The sequence below is a fragment of the Carassius gibelio genome, chromosome A7, assembly GCF_023724105.1.
Source record: "Carassius gibelio isolate Cgi1373 ecotype wild population from Czech Republic chromosome A7, carGib1.2-hapl.c, whole genome shotgun sequence".
Classification (NCBI taxonomy): domain Eukaryota; kingdom Metazoa; phylum Chordata; class Actinopteri; order Cypriniformes; family Cyprinidae; genus Carassius; species Carassius gibelio.
This window is the reverse complement of record NC_068377.1, coordinates 1,330,500-1,347,099: the sequence shown is the minus strand read 5'-3', so window position 1 is coordinate 1,347,099 and position 16,600 is coordinate 1,330,500. Positions and strand designations below refer to the sequence as shown.

General features: G+C 43.8%; 1 protein-coding gene across 1 annotated transcript in view; it reads left to right on the top strand.

Annotated features, from left to right (window-relative positions):
• Nucleotides 1-11,486: 11,486 nt before the first annotated feature.
• LOC128017580 (uncharacterized) overlaps nt 11,487-16,600 on the top strand; it is an 8,309-nt gene continuing 3,195 nt past the window's right edge. Inside the window, exons 1-10 of the mRNA XM_052603023.1 lie at nt 11,487-11,618; nt 12,592-12,638; nt 12,814-12,953; nt 13,174-13,238; nt 13,629-13,778; nt 13,819-13,938; nt 14,269-14,403; nt 14,439-14,693; nt 14,849-14,923; nt 14,969-15,645. Coding sequence (XP_052458983.1) covers nt 11,549-11,618; nt 12,592-12,638; nt 12,814-12,953; nt 13,174-13,238; nt 13,629-13,778; nt 13,819-13,938; nt 14,269-14,403; nt 14,439-14,693; nt 14,849-14,923; nt 14,969-15,645 — 1,734 coding nt within the window. The 5' untranslated portion in view covers nt 11,487-11,548. The remainder of the gene's footprint in view (nt 11,619-12,591; nt 12,639-12,813; nt 12,954-13,173; nt 13,239-13,628; nt 13,779-13,818; nt 13,939-14,268; nt 14,404-14,438; nt 14,694-14,848; nt 14,924-14,968; nt 15,646-16,600) is intronic.

The window sequence follows — 16,600 nt, the reverse complement described above, 5'->3', positions numbered from 1 at the left end:
TTTGTACAAGTGGAGACAATTGAAAGTGTAGACAGTGGCACTTTTACAAAGTGTACAGGTGTGGAATGGCAGGATGTTATGGACAAAGAGCATGATAAGGATGGAAGTCAATTAAAAGCCCATCTGCCTCATGACGCCATACAGAGAGCCTGTACAGAATGCTCTATAGAGCATCACAGTCCCGCCCACAGCCGGTGACGGAAGTAAAAATTCAATACAATTTCTGCATTGACATTTGGGGTATAAGCCATAAAAACGTAACCATACATGGTAGACTTAAAACCAGCTACGGCTGTACTAAGCAATAGTATATGCTCATATAAACGCCAAAGGTTCATGGGGGACTAACTTTGTTTTGAGATAAATGCCTTTTATTTGCAATGTCTTGGATAAGTACTTCATTACCCACAATCCTGAACAATCCCACAGTGATGCATCTGATTGGTGGGACTCGTGTAACCTTCTGGTTAAACCCCGCGAAGGGCCGTGAAGACTGAAGATCATTAATAAAAAAATAAAATAAAAAAAAAATAAAATAAAAACCTGTTTTGCGTTTTTGCACGGTAGACTTATCAGTGCAATCATGATATCCTTGGCTGCCATGATGGCTTTTTTCAAGGAGGAAAACAAAAGTGTTCAAAGAGGTGACAACCACTTCAGATGGGGTCATGTAGCGTTAGTTGAGTGTAGCGTGTCCGGGGTCAGTTTGTAGGTCTTGTAAGGACCGGCATGAGGGACAAGACATACAAAATTTTGGTGAGTTTTGCAGGGAGGTTGGTAACGTTAGTCAGCATTATCGTCCACTTTAGCTAGGCTACTGTAGCCTTCATATGGTATGAAGCATATCATATCAAGCATTTTACAATGCCACTGTCAAAACAATATTTCGCCTAGGCATACCTTTTTGTGCATTTACTGAACATTTGTGTAATGGTAACGACATGTGTTGTTGACTGAGCGGTGATTGCAGTCAAGTACAAAGCACTGCACCATTGGTCACGTTATCGTTAACCGCTTTCACACACGCACACAATATATAAAATATACGATGATAAATATAAAAATCAATACACAATACCTATATAAAACACTATTTATTTACACGATTAATACTGAAAGAACTGCTATTACTGCACACTCACTATATAAAATAAAATTCAAGGAAAAAGTTTGCGCGGCCGTCGTCAGATTTGGAAGTCGCTCAAAAGTCTCGTTCGCGACTGTGGGCTTCAATTGAATTCAGAGAGGAACGGTAGTTCATGGGATGAGTAGTTCGAATTTTTCCGAATGTCAATGGGAGAAATGAATGGGAAATTTACTTCCGGCACCAAAGTTCTCTTGGGCTGTGGGCGGGACTGTGATGCTCTATAGAGCCGTGTCTCCGCTTTCCGCCATTTCCGCAATTTTCAAATATAACGACGACGACTCCTCCCCCGTGGCATCATGGGATAGTAAAGTGTCCATTGTATGCGCACTTCGGAATCTCGCCAGAAGTCATAGGTCATTCGGGTACTTTTCACCTACTGTTTTTCTAATTCTATGATTTCGGACATACTACTCTGCTCGCGTACTGTTTTTCGCATACTATATAGTAGGGAAGTATTCGATTTTGGATGCAGCTTGTGAGTGAAGAGGAGAAAAATGGAGAGCAGGGGTCGTTGGAAGTCTCCAATCCTGAGAGGCCAGATAGGAGATATCCTGAGCGAAAAAGGCACCCACCAAATAGACTGTCCTTCGAGATACATGTCTTCTAAAGTGAGGTTGATAAGGGGAAGGTAAAGAGAGGAAGGAAGTGTGGGAAAAGGCTAAAGCGAAGAAACAGCTCTACTTTAGCAATACCTATACACACACCCCACACAGACACTTCAAGCTTAATCTTAAGGTTTTAACTGACTTAACTTAGTTTTTTTAGTGATGACTTGGATGGCATCATTTAAAGAGGGGGTGGATGTAGGCAAGATGTAATAGGTTTATCCCAGCCTTAGGGGGGGGGAGCTGTGTTCCATTAGTATTTCATTTAGTGAGTGAGTTCTCCACATGGGTGAAGCTGTTGTTAAATTCAGTTCTGTTTTTCTTGTGAAAGTGTAAAGATGGTTTCCAAATGCAGAATGAGCAGACAAGGGTCTTTTATTAACAAAACGTAGACTGGAACAGCTGGAGGAATTTGCAGTGAAAGAGTTCAAACAGATTGGAAGGGCAAACAACAATACGGGCAAGAGGGATGACCACTGAGACAGTCAGATGACCACGGGCCCAAGCACAGAGTGGGCAGCTCCAGAGGAAGGGCCAGATAGACACAGGAAACCCGTAGCTTTAAGTGAAACTCAAATGTCACCAGTCTAGTCGCCAGGTAGAGACTCACAAGACCAGAGACTTGACACGTGAGAGAGGTGAGCTGCTTCCAGGCAGTGGGGTTCAGTGGCCAGGAAATCTGAGTGGGGGCAAGACAGGACAATACACAAAAACAAGACTAGACTCAAAAAGGACACAATTGAAAACAAAGAGTGAACAAGAAGGCAAAATAAACAAAAACTATACAAATAAATAAATCAGAGTTTAAAAACAAAAAGCCAAGATCCAAAAAGGAACTGCACTCTCAAACGGAGTAAATGAAACCCTAAATCAAAAGATAAAAACAAACTAGATTAGGATTTGCACAATCAAAAAAAAAAAAAAAAAAAAAACAAGAACTAGATAGAACTAAAAGCCAAAAAGGAACCAAGGATATTGGTTAACTAGACAAGAGATCAAAAACAACTTGAGCAAGATCAAAAGGATATAGATTCTGGCCCAAGAAACAGGTAAACACCAAAAACGAACCAGCAGAGACACAAGGAAAGAGAACCTGATGTATAGAGCAGTACACATGAGGATCAGGTGAAAACAATCAAGCAGACAAGGGCTAAACAAGGGGGCGTGACCAGGGGTAACAAGGAGGTGGGACAAGGGGAGCATGTGGCAGACACGAACAAAGACAGAACGATGTGCTTAGACACAAAAAAAAAAACAAAGAAACATGGACAGGACTGTCAGGGCAGGATCCTGACAGTACCCTCCCCCCAGCCCACAGGCATCCACACTGGGCAAAAGAGTACAGGGAGGTACCAACTGGTGGAGTGGGTTGGGAACAAAACTTGGAACTCCAGGGTAGCCAGTTAACCTAAGGGGTGGGACTGGGAGGGAGGAAAATAATCCTGAGGAATAGTTTGAGGTGTACCAGGGACGTTCTGGCTTATGGGATCCAAAAGGAATAGCTAATGGGGTGGATGGAATGGGGATCTTGTTGGTGGTCCTTCTAGGAGGGTGGACTTGTTTTACTGAAGGAACCTTCATGGCCTCTTGGGCCAACTCTTGATGCATGAAGTGCCTTGGGACAAACTCCGGTGCCATGAACATATTGGTAGAGAGGGTGCATCCTTGGGAAAATAATTCGGGAGATGCAAGAATGGATTCCGATATGGACTTGGAAGCACTCTCCAGGGCTTCAGAGACAGCCATTGGTCTGGACTCTGGCGTGCCCTCCTGGGCTGTAAGGACAGGCACTAGGCTTGACTCTGACATGCCCTCCTGGGCTGCAGTGATGGACTCTAGAGGCTCCTGGACCAGCACAGACTCTGGAGCTGGCACAGACACCGGAATGGGCTCAAAGGTTGGAGCGGACAAGGGCTCAGGGGGTGCCATCTCGACAGCAAGCTCTGGGAACATGACATGACTTGTATGATTGCCCCTCTTTGGCATGACAGGGTTAACTGGTGGTTCAGGTGAAGTTACATAGACAGTCACAGATTCCGTCTCTAGGGGAGAAACAACTGGTGAAGTGGGCAGCTTAGGGTGTGGTTCCACCAGGTTACATACTTCTGGGATCACTGGATATTGGACCACCTGACTAGGGTCCACCTGAAAACAGGACTAGGGACATTCTGAATATGGTCTTCCAAGACCACTGAAGGAAGGGCATCCGGACTTGAGAAATCCTGGGCCTCTGGACTTGGGGTCTCATGGCTTAGGCCATCCTGGACCAGAGGACTAGCAACCTCCTGGGAGGGAATGTCAAACTGCACAACACCGACCCTCATTTGATTCGGCTTCTGGGGGCACAGTGGGTAATCAGCTGCCTCTGAATTGACTGCATTTAACTTAACCACCTTTATTATGGTTGCTGACTTGGCCACCTCTGGGATGAAAGGCCCCATCTCTACTAGCTTTGAAACAGCAGGATCTGACTTGATTGACTCTGGAATGCCTGTGGCAGGCTGGACTAGCTCTGGAATAACTGAAGCAGACGTGACTGACTCTTAGACAGATGCAGAATTCTGGGCTGCACTCTTCCTTCTTGCCCTATGCTTCCTTGGAGTCAGAAGATGATCTGGGACTTGACTCAGCAAGGGTAAGGGAGCAGGTTGGTCTTTGCAATATGGCTCTGGAATGACTGGAGAAGACTGGACAGACTTGGGGATTGGTTCCAGACTGTATAACTCTGGACCCACTGAATACAGGACCAACTGAGTCTGGTCCTCTAGGACCAAAGTGTTAAAGCTCTCCTGACACTGGTCCTCCTCGACCACTGGAGGAACCATCAAAATCAGGTCCTTTGGAACCACTGGACTCTGGGGCACCTGACTAGGACCCTCCCGGGTCAATGGACTGGCAATGTCTGGACTCAGGCCCTCTTGGCACAGTGTGCTTGGGATCTCTGAAAGAAGAGCATTTGGCTGCACAATGGGTGCCCTCCTCTTCTTACATCTTTGAGGGCTCAAGTGTGCATGACTGGCAGCTTCTGGGGTGACTTCAACACTTTGAATCAACTCTGGACTGGCTTGGGGACGACTGGATCTAGACTGACTGGCTTGGGCACGACCGGCTCACGACCGGCTCTGGCGTGGGCATGACCGGCTCTGGCACTGCAAGGGCAGATTCAACCGGCTCTGCAACTGATGCGGCGTTCTGGGCAGCTCTCTTCTGCTTCAGTCTACACTTCAAAGTTGGAGACGGAATAGGGTTTTGAATTTGACTCAGCATGGGAGGGAATGTGGAATGGTCCCTGCAGGCTGACTCTGGGGGTGTAAGAATCTGCCAGTCCTTGCGATGGTGCAAATATTTAGAAAATGTCCAATAATATATGCCTCTTAGTTGCTCCATCTCCCATTGTGGTAGGGGATCATCCAAGCAGAGATTAAAAGCCTCCTTTAGAGTGGAGTCTGGATACTCCAAGTCCCTTGCCATGGTCAGGAAAAACTGGGCAAATGAAACAACCTCCCTGCCCTGCTGGCAGAGCAATGCCACTGCCTGTTGGAGTGCCAGTCTCCCCTTAGCGGTACTGGGAGGAACAAAACGGATGCTCATTGCTGGGTCCCAAGTTGGCTGGTTCATTCTGTCAGGGATCTGCAAGAAATGGGACCCAAATGCAGAATGAGCAGACAAAGGTATTTTATTAACAAAACATAGACTGGAACAGCTAGGGGAATTTGCAGTGAAATGGTTCAAACAGATGGGCAGGGCAGACAACAATACGGGCAGGAGGGATGACCACTGAGACAGTCCAAGATGATCACGAGCCCAAGCACAGAGTAGGCAGCTCCAGAGAAAGGACCTGGTAGACACAGGAAACCCGTAGCTTTAAGTGAAACTCAAATGTCATCAGTCTAGTCGCCATGTAGAGACTCACAAGACCAGACACTTGACACGTGAGAGAGGTGAGCTGCTTCCAGGCAGTGGGGTTCAGTGGCCAGGAAATCTGAGTGGGGGCAAGACAGGACAATACACAAAAACAAGACTAGACTCAAAATGACACAGACAATTGAAAACAAAGAGTGAACAAAAGGCAAAATAAATAATTCAGAGTTTAAAAAAAAAGCCAAGATCCAAAAAGGAACTGCACTCTCAAACTGAGTAAATGAAACCCTAAATCAAAAAGATATAAACAAAAACTAGATTAGGATGTGCACAAAAAAAAAAAAAAAAAAAAAAAAAAAAAAAAAACTAAAGATAGAACTAAAAGCCAAAATGGAGCCAAGGATATTGATTAACTATAAAAGATCCAAAAGAACTTGAGCAAGATCAAAAGGATAAATTCTGGCCCAAGAAACAGGTAAACACCAAAAATGAACATTTACACCAAAAACGAACATTTACCATACTTTCCAGACTATAAGTCAGAGGGCGCTCTATGGTGCTCTATGGGTTCTCTCGCAGCTTATATATATATATATATATATACAACAATAAATATCATATAAATATATTAAAGGATTTACAGATGGAAACTGTACATGAACTGTGGTTGATGCACATGTCTCTAAACGAGAAGAACAACGCTTTCACCAGCTCCTGGAAAAAATCCAGTGCCTCAACATCCGCCATATATCCAAAAGAAGCTTGATAACGCTACAACACCGCAATCAAAACACTACAATGCGCAGGGCCGGCTTATTTGGTGCCCAAGGCGAGAGAGCACAACCCGGAAAAAACAACAACTCCACAGTTATTCCATAGTTATTCATTTTTATTTTTAAATGTTCACATAACAACTTTTTTAAAAGCAACAACCTGAAGGATACAGTAGAAAACAATAGAGAAGCATTAGGATCTCACCTCAAGGACAAGCAGTTATAGTGTTTTCATTTTAGGTCTGGCAAAGTTAGAAAAGATTGTGGGCTATTTACCCCATCATTTAAAGCACTAAAACCAGCTGTCAGATGTTTTCACGCCACTCCCGGTTGCTGAGCAACGCGCCTGAGTTTGTCAGCTGCCTGTCAGAGTGACTCAGTCGTTTTTTAGGATTGTAAATCTAGTAAAATAAATGGACAAATACAAGCAGTGTGTCGACAGTGCACTGTAAAAGTGTACTGCGTGTGCGCAGCTTCTTAATACGATACATACATTTAATTAACTTTTTTTTATATAATTCTGCAATTTTGCACACCGTCCAGCAGATTGCACCCCAGGCCGCCGCCTGTGTCACCTGTCGGCAAAGTCAGCCCTGACAACGCGATCAAAACAGTACAAGACTGTGATCAAAACCCTACAACAGCGCAATCAAAACAGTACAAAACAGTACAACACTGTGATCAATTCAACACCGCGATCAAAACACTACTTCACCGCGATCAAAAGACTACAACGCTATCAAAACACTACAACACCGCGATCAAAACACTACAACGCGATAAAAACACTACAACGCTATCAAAACACTACAAGACTGCTATCAAAACACTACAACACCGCGATCAAAACACTACTTCGTCGCGATCAAAACACTACAACGCTATCAAAACACTACAAGACTGCTATCAAAACACTACAACACCGCGATCAAAACACTACAACGCTATCAAAACACTACAACACCACGATCAAAACACTACTTCATCGGGATCAAAAGACTACAACGCTATCAAAACACTACAAGACTGCAATCAAAACACTACAACACCGCGATCAAAACACTACAACGCGATAAAAACACTACAACGCTATCAAAACACTACAAGACTGCTATCAAAACACTACAACACCGCGATCAAAACACTACTTCATCGCGATCAAAACACTACAACGCTATCAAAACACTACAAGACTGCTATCAAAACACTACAACACCGCGATCAAAACACTACAACGCTATCAAAACACTACAACACCGCGATCAAAACACTACTTCATCGCGATCAAAACACTACAACGCTATCAAAACGCTACAAGACTGCAATCAAAACACTACAACACCACGATCAAAACACTACTCCACCACGATCAAAACACTACAACGCGATCAAAACAGTACAAGACTGTGATCAAAACACTACAACAGCACAATCAAAACAGTACAAAACAGTACAACACTGTGATCAATTAAACACCGCGATCAAAACACTACAACACCGTGATCAAAACACTACAACGCTATCAAAACACTACAAGACTGCCATCAAAACACTACAACACCGCGATCAAAACACTACAACGCTATCAAAACACTACAACACCGCGATCAAAACACTACTTCACAGCGATCAAAAGACTACAACGCTATCAAAACACTACAACACCGCGATCAAAACACTACAACGCGATAAAAACACTACAACGCTATCAAAACACTACAAGACTGCTATCAAAACACTACAACACCGCGATCAAAACACTACTTCGTCGCGATCAAAACACTACAACGCTATCAAAACACTACAAGACTGCTATCAAAACACTACAACACCGCGATCAAAACACTACAACGCTATCAAAACACTACAACACCACGATCAAAACACTACTTCATCGGGATCAAAAGACTACAACGCTATCAAAACACTACAAGACTGCAATCAAAACACTACAACACCGCGATCAAAACACTACAACGCGATAAAAACACTACAACGCTATCAAAACACTACAAGACTGCTATCAAAACACTACAACACCGCGATCAAAACACTACTTCATCGCGATCAAAACACTACAACGCTATCAAAACACTACAAGACTGCTATCAAAACACTACAACACCGCGATCAAAACACTACAACGCTATCAAAACACTACAACACCGCGATCAAAACACTACTTCATCGCGATCAAAACACTACAACGCTATCAAAACGCTACAAGACTGCAATCAAAACACTACAACACCACGATCAAAACACTACTCCACCACGATCAAAACACTACAACGCGATCAAAACAGTACAAGACTGTGATCAAAACACTACAACAGCACAATCAAAACAGTACAAAACAGTACAACACTGTGATCAATTAAACACCGCGATCAAAACACTACAACACCGTGATCAAAACACTACAACGCTATCAAAACACTACAAGACTGCCATCAAAACACTACAACACCGCGATCAAAACACTACAACACCGCGATCAAAACACTACAACGCTATCAAAACACTACTTCACAGCGATAAAAACAGTACAGAACTGCGATCAAACTGCTTCAACACTGCAATCAAAACACTTCAACAACGCGATCAAAACACTACCACACCGCGTTCAAAACACTACAACACCATGATCAAAACAGTACAACACCACAATTAAAACAGTACAACACCGGGATCAGAACACTACTACATCGCCACGATCAGAACACTACAACACAGTGATCAAGCAGTAAAAAAAGAAAAGCTGGCTTAACTTAAAATTACAAGGTAATTTTTAAAAAAGCTTTTTTGAGTTTACTCAACTTTTAGACGAATTAGTTCACTTAACTCAATTCACTGAGTAAGGACACGTCTCCCAACTTAAGATCTTTTGTTCAGCTGATTTTATAGTTAAAAAAACTTTTATGTAATTTAAACTTTTAATGTTATTTTCACTTGACTTAATAAAGTTTGTTCAGTTGACAAAAAAATGTGTTTTTAAACAGCATCACAAGGTTAAAAAAAATAAATAAATAAATAAAAAAAATAACTACTACATGCTTGATATTTTGGTCCAGGTCTTATTTCAAACCAGCAGCAACACATTGGTAACTTTAGCCATGATCATTCTTAAAAAAAAGTTATTAAATGAGTAGGCAAAAAAACAAAACAAAAAAAAAAAAACATTCAAAGTCTCAAAATCTCATTCAATCGGTCCTAGATACTTTAAATGGTCTATGTTTAACATTTTAAATTGTTAGTAATTGGCGGCCCACAGATTGAAAACCACTTAATTAAACAGTAGGTTTCTTTTCAATTCAATTCAAGTTTATTTGTGTAGCACTTTTTACAGTACAAATTGTTACAAAGCAACATAACAGAAAATTATGTGTCTAGAATATTTAGTAGTACTTATGGTGGTTACTGTCGGCTTGATAGGATTTTTTGAAAAATTAATACAAGACATAGTCAGCCAGATGATAAATATTAATAATAAATAATCATTATTGTATGATGCAGTCACACTTGTAGCAATATTTGTTAGTTCTGTTGTTGATTCAGGGTTAGCATCATCTGATGTCCTCTGAGGGTCAGCATCATCTCTTCTCAGGTGTTCTGGATCCAGACTGGAGCTTGTGTAGATCCTAGTTACCACGGGATGAAGATCCCAGCAGAAACAGAGAAACAAATAGAGGCATCATTAGCATAGCTGCTGATCCAGCAAACTAAAATTCATTAGTTTAACCCAAGCTAAAGAATAAGAACGCACATTTGATCAGATGCAACTACACTCACAATTTAAGAGATACATTATTCGAATGCTTGATGAAAGAGATGCATTTTTTATCTAGATTTTTTTACATTTTAAACACACTCTGTAAGCTTAGATAATTGAGAAGTTGAATCTGGTCTCTTTGAGATATATAGCTGAGTATCATCAGCATAACAGTGGAAGCTAATTCCGTATTTTCTAATAATATTACCAAGGGGCAACATGTTTAAATAAACAAAATGGTAGCGATCGGACAGGTAGGATCTAAACCATCTTAGAGCCTGCCCTTGAATGCCTGTATAGTTTTGTAATCTATCTATGAGTATGTCATGATCCATGGTGTTGAACGCAGCACTAAGATCAAGTAAGACTAGAAATGAGATGCAGCCTTGGTCTGACGCAAGGAGCAGGTCATTTGTAATTTTAACAAGTGCAGTTTCTGTGCTATGGTGGGGCCTAAAACCTGACTGAAATTCTTCACAGATCATTTTTATGCAGGAAGGTGCTCAATTGAGCACAACTTTTTCTAAAATTTTAGACATAAATGGACGATTTGAAATAGGCCTATAATTTGCCAGTACACTAGGATCTAGTTTTGGTTTCTTAATAAGAGGCTTGATAACCACCAGCTTGAATGGTTTTGGGACGTGTCCTAAAGATAACGACGAGTTTATGATATTGAGAAGCGGTTCTTCGGCTACAGGTAACAGCTCTTTCAGTAATTTAGTGGGTACAGGATCTAATAAACATGTTGTTGGTTTAGATACAGTGATAATTTTATATAGCTCTTCCTGTCCTCATATAAAACATAACAAACATCATATAAATATATTAAAGTATTCACAGATGGAAACTGTCTTAATAGCTTTCTTATTATGTGAATAAAAATAGTCTTACAAAAAACAAGGCTTGGATAAGTTTTTGCAAAAATGTAAAAGAAATGTATGATGTGATATTCTTTGGTTTTATTTGAGAGATACTAGTAAAACCAAATAAAATGTGTTCTAAGTACAAAGAAAAAAAAAATGTCAATGTTATCATTTATAAATCTAGTCAAATCTTTCCAAAATAATTTAAAATCATAGCAATGCCAAAATAAATTAAACAAAGTTTCAGTCCTCATATTACAAAAATAACAATTCAAATCATTTTTAAATTTAACAAGAAAACTATTTACTGGGTAATATCTATGTAAAATTCTAAAAGTCACTTTCTTTTGAACAGTCCAATGCACTGACAGAAGCAAGCCGCGGTGACGTGTGACGCAGGATCCCGATCCGCTGGTCACGTGGAATCAAACGACTCTTCTGATTGGTTGACGTCTTTAGTCAGCGCTGAGCGTGGTTTATAATCTCGGAAACGCGAGAGAGTTTGGCGGATCATCCGGCAGTGAATGCGGCTCTTCTTCACAAGAGAAGAATCAGGAAGAATCCAGCGAGAATTCACTCGACAGCGACTTTTAGGTTTGTTACAGATGATTTTACTCGCGTGGCATTATTTTATAGGTCTGTGTAGAACTAGCGACTCAACAAGTGCATCAATTATTTCAGAAATATAATTATTATTGCAGCTCAGTGATGAAGAGGCTTGTGTTGTCTCTGTTTGTTTGGGTTTGTTGTGCTGAAGCAGCTTCTCTAAGTGTCTAGAACACGAGGGAACCACACAACAGTGTGTTTTGTGACTGAATGGAAAGTGTGTGTGTTGTGCTCTTCATTGTGCTTCTGTCAGCTCTGTGTTTGAGGCACAGCTTCATCATTTCAGGAGGAACAACTTAAAGCTGTCAGATAATTACAAATCCCCCTCAACATCGTCTCTGAAAGGATCGAGCTCTAATAATCTGTTCCTGATATTAATCTCTGATAAACTCTTTCTGTTTCTGTTTCATCTCTTCTTCTGAAGGTAAGCTGTGTTTTCATTTTAATCTTAATTCACAGAGTTATGTTTCTTTGATGAAGAGAAAGATCACAAATCAGCATTAATCTGACACTAAAAGCTTTTGTAACATTATATTATGTAAGTTATAGTAATTGATACTTTTATTAAGCAGTTATGTCTTTAAATTGATCAAAAGTGTTAATAAAGTCATTTATAATGTTACAAAATATTTATATTTCTGATAAATGTTGTTCTTCTGAATTTGTTTATTCATCAAATAAACCTGAAAAACTAAATCTACTCAGCTGTTACAATAATAATAATAATAATAATAATAATAATAATAATAATAATAATAATAATAATGAGACCTGTTTAACTTATCTAAATAAATGTCTAATGTTTTCAGTCTCATGTAAAACAATTGGATTGTCTTCAGCTGCTAGATATCTTTACAGTTGTTTGTTTGTGTATTTATTTTGTTAATATGTAAAGCAATGTGTGAATTTAGAGTGACAGGATGTTGGGGTAAACTAGTCCTCACTAACGTTACTTGGGCAGGAAGCAGACTGTATAGTGAGCGAGGGTCTCTCCAGACGTCTGCTGCGCTCCTCTCTCCTCTGGTCGTCTCTCCTCTCCTCTGCTCGTCTCTCCTCTGCTCGTCTCTCCTCTGGTCGTCTCTCTTCAGCTCGTCTCTCCTCTGCTCGTCTCTCCTCTGGTCGTCTCTCCTCTGCTCGTCTCTCCTCTGGTCATCTCTCCTCTCCTCTGCTCGTCTCTCCTCTGGTCGTCTCTCCTCTGCTCGTCTCTCCTCTGCTCGTCTCTCCTCTGCTCGTCTCTCCTCTGGTCATCTCTCCTCTCCTCTGCTCGTCTCTCCTCTGGTCGTCTCTCCTCTGCTCGTCTCTCCTCTGCTCGTCTCTCCTCTGGTCGTCTCTCTTCAGCTCGTCTCTCCTCAGGTCGTCTCTCCTCTGGTCATCTCTCCTCTCCTCTGCTCGTCTCTCCTCTGGTCGTCTCTCCTCTGCTCGTCTCTCCTCTGGTCGTCTCTCTTCAGCTCGTCTCTCCTCAGGTCGTCTCTCCTCTGGTCATCTCTCCTATCCTCAGGTCGTCTCTCCTCAGGTCGTCTCTCCTCTGGTCGTCTCTCCTCAGGTCGTCTCTCCTCTGCTCGTCTCTCCTCTGCTCGTCTCTCCTCTCCTCTGGTCGTCTCTCCTCTGGTCGTCTCTCTTCAGCTCGTCTCTCCTCAGGTCGTCTCTCCTCTGGTCATCTCTCCTCTCCTCTGCTCGTCTCTCCTCTGCTCATCTCTCCTCTGCTCGTCTCTCCTCTGGTCGTCTCTCCTCTGGTCGTCTCTCTTCAGGTCGTCTCTCCTCTGGTCGTCTCTCTTCAGGTCGTCTCTCCTCTGCTCGTCTCTCCTCTGGTCATCTTTCCTCTCCTCTGGTCATCTTTCCTCTCCTCTGGTCGTCTCTCCTCAGGTCGTCTCTCCTCTGGTCGTCTCTCTTCAGGTCGTCTCTCCTCTGCTCATCTCTCCTCTGCTCGTCTCTCCTCTGGTCGTCTCTCCTCTGCTCGTCTCTCCTCAGGTCGTCTCTCCTCTGGTCGTCTCTCCTCAGCTCGTCTCTCCTCAGGTCGTCTCTCCTCTGCTCGTCTCTCCTCAGGTCGTCTCTCCTCTGGTCGTCTCTCCTCAGGTCGTCTCTCCTCTGGTCGTCTCTCCTCTGGCCGTCTCTCCTCTGGTTGTCTCTCCTCTGGTCGTCTCTCCTCAGGTCGTCTCTGCTCGTCTCTCCTCAGGTCGTCTCTCCTCAGGTCGTCTCTCCTCTGGTCGTCTCTCCTCTGGTCGTCTCTCCTCTGCTCGTCTCTCCTCTGCTCGTCTCTCCTCTGCTCGTCTCTCCTCAGGTCGTCTCTCCTCAGGTCGTCTCTCCTCTGGTCATCTCTCCTATCCTCAGGTCGTCTCTCCTCTGGTCATCTCTCCTATCCTCAGGTCGTCTCTCCTCAGGTCGTCTCTCCTCTGGTCATCTCTCCTATCCTCAGGTCGTCTCTCCTCAGGTCGTCTCTCCTCTGCTCGTCTCTCCTCTGCTCGTCTCTCCTCTCCTCTGGTCGTCTCTCCTCTGGTCGTCTCTCTTCAGCTCGTCTCTCCTCAGGTCGTCTCTCCTCTGGTCATCTCTCCTCTCCTCTGGTCGTCTCTCCTCAGGTCGTCTCTCCTCAGGTCGTCTCTCCTCTGCTCGTCTCTCCTCTGGTCATCTTTCCTCTCCTCAGGTCGTCTCTCCTCTGGTCGTCTCTCCTCTGGTCGTCTCTCCTCTGGCCGTCTCTCCTCTGGTCGTCTCTCCTCTGGTCGTCTCTCCTCTGGTCGTCTCTCCTCTGGTCGTCTCTCCTCTGGTCGTCTCTCCTCAGGTCATCTCTCCTCAGGTCGTCTCTCCTCTCCTCAGGTCGTCTCTCCTCTGGTCGTCTCTCCTCAGGTCGTCTCTCCTCTGCTCGTCTCTCCTCTGGTCGTCTCTCCTCTGGTCGTCTCTCCTCTGCTCGTCTCTCCTCTGGTCGTCTCTCCTCTGCTCGTCTCTCCTCTGGTCGTCTCTCCTCTGGCCGTCTCTCCTCTGGCCGTCTCTCCTCTGGCCGTCTCTCCTCTGGCCGTCTCTCCTCTGGCCGTCTCTCCTCTGGTCGTCTCTCCTCTGGTCGTCTCTCCTCAGGTCGTCTCTCCTCTGCTCGTCTCTCCTCTGGTCGTCTCTCCTCTGCTCGTCTCTCCTCAGGTCGTCTCTCCTCTGGTCGTCTCTCTTCAGGTCGTCTCTCCTCTGGCCGTCTCTCCTCTGGCCGTCTCTCCTCTGGTCGTCTCTCCTCTCCTCAGGTCGTCTCTCCTCTGGTCGTCTCTCCTCTGGTCGTCTCTCCTCTGGTCGTCTCTCCTCTGGTCGTCTCTCCTCAGGTCGTCTCTCCTCTGGTCTTCTCTCCTCTGGTCTTCTCTCCTCAGCTCGTCTCTCCTCTGGTTGTCTCTCCTCAGGTCGTCTCTCCTCTGGTCGTCTCTCCTCAGGTCGTCTGATGATGGCGGCGTCTGCTGGAAACAGCAGCGTTCTGGAGGAGGAGCTGACGTGTCCCGTGTGTCTGGATCTTTACCGTGATCCACACCTGCTGCCCTGCGGTCATAACTTCTGCCTGCCCTGTCTGCGCAGACTCAAGAGCCGCTCGGACCGCGGCCGTCTGCGATGTCCCGAGTGTCGACAGAGTCACCGCAGCTCCTCCAACTGGCAGAAGAACTTCAAGCTGGCCAACATCGCTGACGGTTTCCGGCGTGGAGACCGATCCGAGCGCTGCCCCCCGAGCCGGAGCGACCAGGTTCACTGTGATTACTGTCCCGAGGACGCCAGCCGAGACGCCAAGGGTCCAGCCGCGGTTAAAACCTGCCTGAAGTGTGAAGTGTCCATGTGCTCTCAGCACGTCCAGCCTCATCTGGAGCTGCCGGCGTTCAGAGAGCATCCGCTGGTGGAGCCGCTCGGAGACATGAGGACGAGGAAGTGTTCGGAGCACGACGAGATGTTTCGCTACTACTGTCTGGATGAGCGCTTGTTCCTCTGCAACGCCTGCACCATCGAGGGAACGCACTCGGGACACGCCATCAAAACACTGAAGAACGCCATGAAGGATTTCAAGGTAGGTCTCTGTGTTCACGCTTCACACTTACTCCTCCAGATATGATTCGCTAATCAGACCCTTTACACCTCATTGAGTGTTTTACAGTTATGATCAGACACGGTGATTGTTCACAGCAGAAGAGTCTCAGATTGTGATCGCTTTTGGTTTGCCCCGCAACTCACTTGAAGATGTTCAGCCTGTCTTTTATCCCCCTTCTCCCAAAACAGCTTATACTACTGTTTCAGATATTAAAATAGTTCAGTTTTGTATGTTTGGAGCATGTTTTGGTCGTTAAATAGGTCTATACGTTTTTTAAAGTAATGTCCATCAGCTGATCATAGCCTATGTTTGATCAGTTTAGCTTTCTCAAATCATCACGACTAGTCTAAAATAAAACAGTTGAAGCATATAACAATGTTTTAACGTTAAACCCAGATAAATGTGTGCTATTTCCAATATTTTTTGTGGAGATTGCAAGCTAAAGCACGCTTTCTGGGACATAGAGGTGCCAGCGCAATCATAAAATAAAATAAAGAAATATAAAGAACATGATACACTTTCTGCTGTGTCGTCTTTGACAGGAGCACTTGAAAAAATGAACCGAAACTCAGCGAATACATGCCTCACAGACATGATAAATATATCTATAAAAAGCTTTAAATTACTACTTAACAAGATAAAACCAATCAAAACCAGAAACTCTTTTGTTATAATCATAATCTGTGAAGATGCACTTCTCTCTAAAGGTGAGTCAGATTGGGCAACTTCATCCTGACGACACTGACTCAGAAAACACTAGTTTATTAGTAAATAATTAATCTCCTTCCTATTTCCCCCTATTATTAGCATCTTTGATAATGTAATCTGGAGATTGAGAGAGCGATACATGACATTGATGATCTTTCTTACTCTTCTTCTTGAGAATAAACACATGTGTCTGAATTGCTCCGGTTCTGGCGTTCATCATTGAGTA